Here is an 11,580-nt window from a genome sequence, read left to right as displayed (position 1 = left end):
GATATCAAGTTTAGCTAAGAAGCTCCCAATGTGAGCTAAACTCACCTGATGTGAAAGCTGTATTTTTCTTCACCCTAGATTTCCCACCCCCTCACTGCAAGACTGCCTGAGGCAGTGGTGGGAATTCAGTTTTAACACTTTGCTGGCCAAATTATCTTGCGATTCAGAGCCTGTGCTGAGCACACCCTATTGCCTTGCACCCTCCTTCAATGCCAAGTGGACTGTGTAAGCTCAGGATGATTGAGCAGGCTGTAGCTGAAAGCCGTAGAAGACAGGCAGGACTTTCCCTGCGCTAGTTCATTCACATTTCTCAGGCAGTACTGTGGTGGGATACTAGAACCGTCAATGAGAAAGGATGAGAGAGCGGTGCTTGACTGCACAACTGTGACAGATGCAGAGACTGTATCCTTATGTATGTGCTTAAGATAAATGAATTGAGGTTACATATGCAACCCTAGTTTTGGTATTCTCTAGCTTTAAAGCACTGGATGTCATAAACTTGATATGCTCTTTTTCTGACGTAATCATATTTTGTAACTATTTCCAAATACTGCAAGACCTAGCAAGAGTCTTCAGCAAGTATTTGCTGAGAAGTCGAAAGAGATCATTGCCTCTTCAAGGAAATATAAATGTGTAAGAGTTAGCAGATTTCGTTGTGTTACTAAGCACAAAGCCACAAATTTCTAAATAATGTGTTAATACTTTACTTCAAAAATAGGAAAAAGCACATACAAAATTCTCTGTATTTACCCTAAAATAAAAACTATTAGTACTGCACATTCATTCCTCCATGTGATCTCCACTATATTCAAAGAAATAAAATCTATGGTTACTTGCAAATAAAGTACCACTAAAACCAAGCAATAAATGCTAGTGTTAGTTAACACATTAACGCTAGCAAATTAGGGGCTATTCATACAGGCACATTTTTGCCTCAGATAAAATTGCCAATGCACATCTTACTTCTGATCAGTTGTCAGTTATGTTTTACAGTTTAATCAGAAACAAAAAAATACTCCATCCTGTAAAATATTTGTACACATAAGAGTACAAAAGCTGAGATGGAAGTTTATGAATGAAAACAATTACGGAAAAAAAGATGACAGCAATCAACTACAACTGATTGTCTGCAAAAAGTGAAATACCCAATTTGTAACCAAATCTTCATAGCAAGTATTTCAACCACTACCACCAATTCACATGATTAGCCATCCGTATTCAATGCAGGTGGACCTGCGGTCTCTCTTGTACGCATTAACTGCACATCTTTGTCAGCCATGCAAGTATCACAACCCCACACTGCTGATGCTTCTGCTGTAAGAAGGCCATAAGCTGACTCAGTCATACCTGTACAGATCCGATGAAACCACTTTTGACAAGAGGCTTCACACAGGATGGCATCCTGGTCATCATTAACTTCATGTGTACAAATTCCACATGGATAGACAGGTTCAGAGGATGAGTGACCATGACGACTGGGATGAAGGGGTGTTTTGCTGCTTTTTTCAGAGTTGCATCCTTCAGCAGTACCTCGAGGCTGGCGGGACTTACTCTGAGTCCCATTTGAATGACCAGCATTAGTGTTATCAGCACTATTAGAATGGCTATTATCCTGATTTACCACATTGTTTCGAGTAACATTTTTTAAGTCGCTGTTACCTTGACTTACAATGTCTTCTGTCCTGTGATGATGCTGATGAGCAGCAGTGTTCTGGCTGGATGCTTTGCTTGCACCTTGACTCAATTCTTGCTTTTGTGCTGATGATTTTGTCTGGTTGTATGTGTTTGGTGGAGGAACAAAAGAATGGTTTGACTCTAGCTGAGAATTTGGGAAATTTGGATTGTTTCCAGGACCAAAGTTAGATGGCATATCAGGGTGAGGTATCTGACCAGAATGGCCAAAGTTCTCACCAGGATTTGGTCTGAAATGCTGACCAGGTATACTGACATTTTGATTTATCTGACCACTACTATAAGGTGGTTGATTCCCAAAACCTGGGTTATCATGTGGACCAAAGCTGAAAGAATGGGGTCGACTAAAACCCATTCCCACAGGGTTTTGAGGAAGGGGATGTGGTTGGTTTCTGAGGGAGTAAGAACCACCATACGGCGAGGACACTCTGGACAGCACATGAGGTGGCATTCTGAAAGTGCTATAGCCTCCAAAGCCAGGATAACCAGGATTACTGAAATACGGATTTCCTGAAGGAAGTGGTTTATAAGACACAGTATTATAGTTGTCATCAAATGGATTTGCAGCTACAAGGTGGTCTGAGCTTGGATTCGGCGGTGGAGCATATTCAGATGGAGGAGGAAATGATGATCCCTAAAAATATTTTAAATACAATATTTAAATTAGTTTTAGTATTTCCCTGCAAGACAGACCAATCACAAAGGTCCTGGATTAGCAGCACTACTGCTAAAAGAACTGTTCAGCTATTCTGTAAAGCTCACCCACTGTACCCTGCCAGTCTGTCTGAAATTTCAGTACGGAGGCAAGAAAGGGGTTTGGGCTCCAAATAACATGGTGATTTGCAGTAATCTCAGTGTTTTAAGAATTATGCAGTTGCACAATCATGCTTCTGAAAATACTACTTGATATGACTTCTATTTCTTAATCTTTTATATAAGAAAAGCAACAATACAGAAAGCCATCTGTCACTTGAACACATGCACAAAATATTTCCAAATTTGAAAAGCATATTTGAAGCATTTCCTGAGTTTCATTTTGGGTTCGTTTTACTGAAAAGACACGCTGCTTCTGTGAGGATATACAAACCTGATGTTACTATAACCCTAAAAAAAGGTGTATAGAGGCCTGCACATAGAATATAGAATATTTCTATATACTGAACAGAGGTGTCCCTTATGAGCATTCAGTGATCGTGGACAGTCTACAAAGCCTAGTCAGTAGGTATAAAATACAAGGATTTCTGGTTGCAGAGCATAATCAATTGTTTAATGGAGCCCAGAGGCTGTTTAGATGTCACCAGAGTGGCTATACAATTGAATTTCATTCTAGACTAGCCTATGGGGAATGTCTAGCTGATTCACCCTCACACTAACTGTGCTCACAGAAAGCATTTCCTCCTAAATACTAATAAACTAAGACTGAACATCTTACACCCCCACTCCCCCCCTAAAAAAAAATAATTCTACTGCACTGCAAAATTTGAACCTGGTAAGAAGAGAGGAAACTAATCTGCACGCCCTCTACAGTTATCACTGTTCCAGAACACAAGGAAGGCTCCAGCGAGAAAAGAGTCTGAAATCCTTACATTAACTGAACATTTCTCAGAGCAGGTTTCGCCATGACTACTTTAAAACAAAACAAAAATTGAGAAAACAGATCCACATCTCAATGGAATCTGGACAGGCCTAACAGAAAGTGGTTGTTTTTTGACCTACATAAACAAAATCACTCTCACTGGGCAGTACCAAATTAACAGATACTCTCACTCAAAGCTGAATGAACACACAAAGGAAAATTCTGCACTACAGATATCTAATTGCTTTAGATGTTTTGTATTCAGGCTTCCTTTTCTGGAAACAGAAACTTTATAGAAATGCCAAATTGCAGGGATTCACTGGAAAGGAGCTGAACCCGCCTCACAGCTTTTGCTTGAAAATCACTTGGGGAATATGCCAAGAGTTTGGTCAAAGCATTAACAAACTGTACTGATCGATTAGCCCACAAACCTACAAATATAAGGAATAAAGGTAAGAAGAAAAGTAGTCTCACAGCAACTACTCATGCTCTACAGATTTCCAGCAATGGCTACAAAAGTAATTAAAAGCAAGTCTGTCTCAGAATCAAATACATATGGTAAAATACAAGTTGTTGCAGTCTCACTGTGCTCCTCTCTTTATAGGTCTTTGGAAACCTACAGAGATTAAAATAACTTCCGTAAGAATAACTAGTATTATGAAGATTTCGACTTCACAGAACGAGTGAAATATTTTGTATGTAACTGCTATTTCAGAGAAGAGGCTTATATTCTGAACAATGTGAGATAGTCATACCAGCAAACAACATCTCAGTGCACTCTTTATTAAGAAAGAAAAAGAACCAAAGGGAATTTACCTGTGTATTTGCTTTGCGCTTTTTCTTATCAGGGCTTCCAAGTTGCACTCCTGGTCCTCCTAGCCCATCCAATCCACTGTCACCACCTACAAAATTTCAATCAGTGCAGTACTGCATTAGTTTTATTACAGACTGTATTTTAAGTTTGCTTCTGTCTGTCATAGCAACAGATAATTGTTACAAATACTGAACTTGCATTAATTCTGGTGCCTTATGTTGCAAGTCCTTAAGGAGCAAACATCTGGAGGTAAAAGTCAGCATACCTTGTATACAGCTATCTTGCTCTATTACCACTTCAATGACCAATTCATGCTAATTACAGTTGGAATAAACATCTCCATTTATTATATGTTTATCTGTCCCTTGGTTCTTAACATCTCTACCAGTTACAAGTATTTCTTGTTTGCATAACGTATAACACTTAAAAGGACTGCTTAAAACCATGCCTAAGATTCACCTATTTAACTTACACAGACACAGCATTTATCAAACTCACTATACCAACATACAACAGTACATTACAATATGCCATGAAAGAAAAAGCAAACAGTACTATATCAACAAATGAAAACCACTGAAAACCTGCCGTGTTGTTTAGACAGATCTCCAAATTTCCCTAAATGCAAGACTTGATCAAACAAAAAGACACCTGCCAAAAATGACAGGGGCTCTAAATGAACCTGCCCTACTCTGCAGAAACCTCATAGAATAATTGAGTGTGGCTGCTCTGGCACAAAAAGAAGTAAAGAACATTCATTTCACCGATGACTCAGACAACTCTGAGCAATAAAAAAAAAGGTACTTCACCTGGGATTCTTCTCCTTTCACAACAGTGGGAGAAGTTATCAGTCGTACAAATCGTGGGTTTCATTTTTAAGACTCTAGTTAGACCATAGACAAAAAAAAAAAAAATCTAGCACATTCCTTATGATGCCAGTCAGGCTGACTTCATGGGGCTCAAGTGGATTTGCCATCATATGGGAATGCAACCCTGAGCTGAGGTATGAAAATCACTTTTGGGTGACATGAGACCAACACATGCTAAGATGCTACCATCATTACATTAAGAAACTGTACGTTAATTCATTTTTTTCCCAGGCCCATTAAGATAATAGCTTATTTGCTCTTTAAAATTAAAAAAAACCCAACATATATACATAGTAACTGTAGAGAACAGTAAGAAGTGGGCAATCCAACCTAAAAATTTTACTGTTGTAGCAAGGTGGGGGTTGGTCTCTTCTCCCTAGTAACAAGCGATAGCGTGAGAGGAAATGGCCTCAAGCTGCACATGGGGAAGTTTAGGTTGGGTATTAGGAAAAACTTCTTCACCGAAAGGGTTGTCAGGCATTGGAATAGGCTGCCCAGGGAGGTGGTTAAGTCTCCATCCCTGAAGGTATTTAAAAGAAGGGTAGACGTGGTGCTTGAGGATATGGTTTAATGGTGGACTTGGCAGTGATAGGTTAGCAGCTGGACTCAATGATCTTAAGGGTCTTTTCCAACCTTAACGATTCTGTGATTCTATGATTTGTTTAAAACTTAAATTCAGTATACAAGTCAAAGTTTATCAAGATGCAAGCATAGAGCTGAACACACAGGTTTGTCTTTATTACCAAAGGCAACCTGAAGGTAACTGTGAATTATCAATAGTATTATGCAACAAAGCAAATGTATGACATTACACCACTCTATGTTAGACAAGTATTCCCAGCAGACAGCTAAACCAGCTTTAGGACTATTCAGTAAAGTAACACAAAATCTCTTCTCACACTGAAGAAACAGACCTGCTGTATACAGACTGAAATATCCAACAGGTATTTCAAATACTCCTCATCAAAGGAGGCCTGACAAATTTTCACTCCTAGCACTTCCTTCCTTCCCCTCCAACCCTTTTTTGAGGTTTCAGGGAATCTACCTCAAGTAAGAATCCAGTTCTGCCTCTGCTTTAATAAGTTCCTTTTGGCTTTGGCTGTCATTGTTGACATTTAGTTTTATTTTTCATTATACATAAGGAAGATAGGTGGACACCCCCAATCAACACCTATCAAGTTTTAAATCTGTGAATTTCAAAGACTAGGGCATGAAGTCATGATCACATTCTCAAAATAAACTCATGCTTGAGCATAGCATATCACAGTATAACCTACCATCAGAGTAACTAGGGATTACTCTTAAAAAAAAAAGCCCTTTTTGCCCTGATTTAGAATATAAAATCCTGCCAATACTTAATGTGCTATGAAGCACTGCCACTGCAGTGTAGATACTAAATAATTACAGCACAAAATTTTACATAAAGGATGACAAATCTCCATTAAATTCCAGCTCTATAAATCATCATCTTGATAAACCATTTACTCAAAACTGTCCCTGCACTTTCCGTTAGCTTCTTCTCCAGCATTCCTAGACATTTATCATAAATTCAGTGGGAGATTATACTGTGAACACCATTCCTCAAAGCTTCATAAAATACATTCCTGCTTATGGTCCTTTACTCTTAATACATAAATGACATTAACCACTGATAGCAAAATATTACAAATATCCAGATTTCTTTTAATAAATTCAACAACTAGCGGCACAGATATTAGTAAATCTGTGATCAAGTAGAATAGTGAGGATCGCATGCAAGTGCTGTTTTACAGTAGCATAAGATAAAACGTTATAAAATGTGTTGGTCTCTTCTCCCAAGTAACAAGCGATAGGACAAGAGGAAACGGCCTCAAGTTGTGCCAGGGAAGGTTTAGATTGGATATTAGGAAAAATTTCTTCACCAAAAGGGTTGTAGAGCACTGGAACAGGCTGCCCAGGGAAGTGGTTGAGTCACCATCCCTGGAGGTATTTAAAAGTCACGTAGATGTAGTGCTTAGGGACATGGTTTAGTCATGGACCGGGCAGTGCTAGGTTAATGGTTGGACTTGATGATCTTAAGGGTCTTTTCCAACCTAAATGATTATATGAAAATAATGTACAAATTCCCACTTTGGGATATCATTATTCAGAGCATACACATATTCTTCATAAGCATACGAATATTAGAATTCCAGTGACAACTTCCACCAATTTCTACATTAATTACTTATATGGGTGAAGCCATTCATATGCCTAAGTTTGCAGAACCGAGTCCGACGTCTGGAAAGGTACAAACCTTTTGTATTTTCAGCTCTCACTGTGTGAGGCCAATGATTTAATTTAGCCATATGACTTTATATTTTCCCTGTGGATCTTATAATGATTTAATTTATACATGAAAGGAAACAGAATGTTAGTCCTAGCATACCTCCAAAAAAAAAAGAAGAGTGAATAAGGGTCATTTTCATGCAGCCAAAATAAACTTTCCAGAAAGTCACTTTTGGTACCTACTACATAGACTTTCATTAAAAGGTCTACCAAGCATTTTGGAATACTGCACTATGGGTGCAAAAAATTATTTTATCATCTGAGACTAATTTGCCAGGACAAAATACAATCCTTTTGACTGGGACATAATATGTAATGGATCTAGAGATGTAAATACACATCTGATAACTATTCCGTTAATAAATAACGGATAAAATGTATTTCAGCCACTTACATTTGGGAAAAGGAGAAGAGATAAGTCCTGTATTCTTTTTTACTTCACACATACGCAAGACAGACATTTTCAGTGTTAGTCCACTGCAACTTGTAGTTTTGTTTACGTATTAAGAGATTGTAACTTTGGATGTAACTTATGCCATACTTCGCATACTGCAAATACACTATGGAGTATTTTCATACTCACTGACAAATCTCTGCCTAGGTTTTTACAGGATGGATGCCAAACTCTTTTTAAACAGTGTTTTATCTCAGTAAGAATGTTTTCCCAGGAAACATAAATGGCTGAAAAAACTTTTCATTATAGACAGAAAACTAAAGAGAGTCTAATTTCAACCAGATTAGGTGAGCCTATTCTGTGGTCCTGACACTGTAAACAGTTTTGATATTAAGCGGTAATCGCATGGACCTCGGTGGGTAACTCAGGCACGTGAAACTGTATGCGCTTAAATATTTGCAGATTCAGGGCCTGAGAGTAGAGGGGTCTAATGAATCCCAGTCTCCTTTGTATCACTCCTGCATATTTTCATTCTCAAGGTTACAATCCAGCTGTTACTAGAATAGTCTTAGAAAAGCAAACTGTAAATCAATGACAATATGCATAGCAGAATCCACACCTTCCCCCACTTACCCAACCATAAAACAACACTTAAAACATCAAGAACAATAGAATTCCAGGGGCAAAACAGGAGGCGAGGAAAAGAGGAGGAAATGAGAAGCAATAAATTGCAGATCTTATCATTTTGCCATGATTTGCACGCAACTCAGTCACCTTACTGCCTTTCATTATTTCATTCAGAAACGCATTTCTGTTTTTACGGACTACAGGGACACAACTACCGCTATGTAGGCTGATGTGCTATTGCCATTGAAGTCAGTTGCACAACCGGAGTCGGAAGAGATACCGTATTTCTAGCCTTCTTACACATTTCAAAGAAATGCATGCTTCAAACCTCACTAGAGCAATTCAACACTGCGATTAACAAAGAACAATATTTCGAGAAATTTTTCGTTTCCCGAAAAGAGAAAAAAAAAACCCCAACTAGAATCAAGCACAAGAGCAAGAGCAGGGTTAGAAGAGCGAACACTCAAGTGTAATTTATGGGCTCTGCATCAACACTAACTCGGACATGTGGCACTGCCGACGTATTCCCTTGCACCAACAGTATGCACGCTGCATACTAATGGGCAGCACACAGAAAAACACAACAGACACGACCACGTACCCGCACGCCTCCACTCGCGGGTGACATCCGCGCGCAGAGCGAGCCCCGAGTTTTGTATTTCCAGGCCCGGAGGCTGCAGAAGCCCGCGGGGCCCGCCCGGGCCCGCCGTGCAAACTTAGCGCGGCTCCCTGGGCTCCCGCGGCTACCAGCCCCGCCGGCAGCCGCAAAGAGGGACCGCGGCGAGGGCACGAGGGGTCCGACCCGGCTCGGCGTCCGGCGGGCAGCGGCGGTCGGCTCCGGCCGGTGCGCACATCCCTCAGCACCTCCAACTCTCCTCGCGGGAGTTAGGCCCCGGCTGCGGCCCCCGCCCCGGCCCAGCTCCCCCACGTACCTCGAGATCTCTTCAGCGCGATGGGGTCCTTCTCCTGTTCCGCTGACATTACAGACAGCAGCGCATGGCTCCCAGGGCGGCAAGAATCGGAGCTCTTTGATGCTGATGCTGCCGCCGCCGCCGGCGGCCCGCACCCCGCCCCCTCTACCCCCGCCTCCTCCGCCGCCGCCCCCGCCCGCTGCTGCCGTAGCCGCCGCCGCCGCCCCAGCAGCGGAGCTGCCAGACTTTGCAAAGTTTGGGCGCGGGAGGGCTCTGCGGCAGCCCGCGGTGGGGGCCCGACGAGGCGAGCCCCGGTCAGCGGAGGGCCGCTAGCCGGGAGCTGCGCGTGGGTCTGCGGAGCGCCGAGCCGCGCCGAGCAGGGCCCCTGCGGGCGCTCGCCTCGCCTGGCCCCTGCCGCTGGGGCTGCCAGGCCTTGCGGCCCCGCGCAGCGCCCCCGCCGGCCACCGGCGCCGCTCACCGCGCCGTGCCCCAGCCGCCGCTGCCGACCGGCTCCCGGGCCCTCAAGGGCAGCAGCGGCGGCAGCTCCCGCGGCGGAGGAGGGTCGCTCCGCGGGGCTCCCCTCGCTCCTGCCATGAGCGCGGCAGCGCGCGGCCCTTTCCGCGGGGCTGCCGGCCCCGGCCCGCGCCTCCGCCCGGGAGGCTGCCGCTTAGAACAAAGGCACCGCGCCGGGGCTGGCTCCGCCGTCGCCGGCACCGCCACCCTCCGCTCAGCCGCCGCGGGCTTACGGCCGCCGGGACGCGCTGGGCTCGGCTGGGGCCGGCCCCGGGGCATCGGCTAGGGGGGTGGTGAGGCCGGCGCGCTGCCGTGCGGGCCGTTGGTGCGCGTGAGGGCGGGGGTCGGGGCACGAGCCGCCGCTGCCCTGACAGGAGCGGGCGGGCGGGCGCGGCCACCCCAGGCAAGCGGCGCAGGGTGACCGCCGCTGGGATGCGGGTGTGGGCGGTGCGCTCCGCGTTTGTAACGGTTGCAACGCGTGCCTCTCACGCGGCGCGTGCTTAACGCGTTCTTCTCGCCTTCGGGCCCGCTGCCGGGGGGTTCCCTCCACGCAGGTATCGCCCTCCAGCCCAGCCTCTGGCCTGAGGGTAGTGCAGAGGAGGCGTGACCCACTGGGCCCAACTGGTGGCCCTCAGACTGACAGGCAACCCTTGATCATCTGTTAATCAACTGCATTAAAATAATTATCGTTTGAATAAGGATTTTTCCTCCCTTAACCGGGATAAAGTTGTCCAGCTGAAAAATATGGGGTTTGCGTTGTTTCATGTTTCAATGTGCCTTATTTCACAATACCTAGCAGTGCTTTTTCTTTATACACCACCTTCTTAGATGGATAGTTGGGACTTATCCAGCATTTAGAACACTTTTTTCTGAGGGGAAAAAAGTGATGTTGTTGTAAAGGTTAAAGTACTATGTTTTTGCTTTTATGTCTTTTGCATGTCTAACTAAATAAAATGGAGAAAGTAATTCCATTCTTTATGTTGATTTCTATCCTTCCCTAGACATCGTTTTATTTGTCCCCAGTCTTTTTCTTACTTTGCAGCAATCCCAGAATGTGTGTACCTCAAAGTATAGCATATTGCTGGTATTCTTGTGGGATCCGCTGGTTAATTTTGTGTAATCTTGCTGAGGAGAAGTATAGCCTGTTATTAGCAAGGTGGGTGTGAGCTAGTCCGTATTTGGAGGAAGATGTGTCGTGTCTGTGAAGAGATTTGCATTTGCTGTGATGGAGCTCGCTGTAGGCCGAGATGATTCTCCCAGGACTGCATGAGGTTTTGTGCAAGGCTGTCTTGTAACAGCACGTAGACTGTAATTATGGATGCTCAGATTGAAGTCATTGAGTCTATAAAGGTTCCTAGGGGGAGACTGTCTGCATCAGAAATGTGAGCAGGGAATTCAGATTTAACCCAGTGCTCTAGTTGCAAAAAATTATGTCTGGCTTTTTTGCTCATCCAAATTCAGCTTTAATGTGTACTCAGGTCTTTAGTGAGTGGTCTCTGAGAATCCTGTTGGACCAAGTTTGCACTTCTAAACCTACATTGGAAATGGCTGACTCAGTGTCTGAAGGGAATTAATTCACTTGCTTGGGTGCCTACACGAGCATCTCAAATATTCCCAAAAAGCCTATGAAGGTTCTCATCACACACCATTCATCACCTGAGAGCCTCACTGCTCATTGGTTGCACTTAAAATTACTCTCGTTTTCTTCCTTTCAAAAATTGGCCTTAATTAAGAAAGCTTATGGGTATGTAGTAGCAACCTTCCAACACCTAAGTGGAGGTTACCAAGGAGAGAGAGACAGGCTCTTTACTGAAGCACAGAACAGGAAAATGAGACTCACTGGTCATAATTTGAAACAAGGTTCCAACCTGCTATGG

At 43.6% G+C, this 11,580-nt stretch overlaps 1 protein-coding gene across 1 annotated transcript; it reads right to left on the bottom strand.

The window, feature by feature from the left end:
• Nucleotides 1-688: 688 nt before the first annotated feature.
• Nucleotides 689-9,824, bottom strand: PYGO1 (pygopus family PHD finger 1). Its single transcript, XM_075100320.1, has 3 exons — nucleotides 9,212-9,824; nucleotides 4,085-4,170; nucleotides 689-2,326 (listed from the first exon to the last, which is right to left on the bottom strand). The coding sequence occupies exons 1-3, from the start codon at nucleotides 9,258-9,260 to the stop codon at nucleotides 1,205-1,207; spliced, it is 1,257 nt and encodes a 418-aa protein (XP_074956421.1). The 5' UTR covers nucleotides 9,261-9,824; the 3' UTR covers nucleotides 689-1,204.
• Between the last annotated feature and the right edge of the window lie 1,756 nt (nucleotides 9,825-11,580).

Source organism: Phalacrocorax aristotelis, chromosome 7 (assembly GCF_949628215.1).
Source record: "Phalacrocorax aristotelis chromosome 7, bGulAri2.1, whole genome shotgun sequence".
In the NCBI taxonomy this organism is placed as follows: Eukaryota; Metazoa; Chordata; class Aves; order Suliformes; family Phalacrocoracidae; genus Phalacrocorax; species Phalacrocorax aristotelis.
This window is presented reverse-complemented; position numbering and strand designations above follow the sequence as displayed.

Excerpts from the sequence above, each read along its gene's own strand:
- PYGO1 (XM_075100320.1), bottom strand. The coding sequence starts at position 9,260 with ATGTCAGCGGAACAGGAGAAGGACCCCATCGCGCTGAAGAGATCTCGA. Across the intron at positions 4,171-9,211 it reads CGCGCTGAAGAGATCTCGAG|GTGGTGACAGTGGATTGGAT; the intron begins GTACGTGGGGGA and ends GAAATTTTGTAG. Across the intron at positions 2,327-4,084 it reads AGCGCAAAGCAAATACACAG|GGATCATCATTTCCTCCTCC; the intron begins GTAAATTCCCTT and ends AAATATTTTTAG.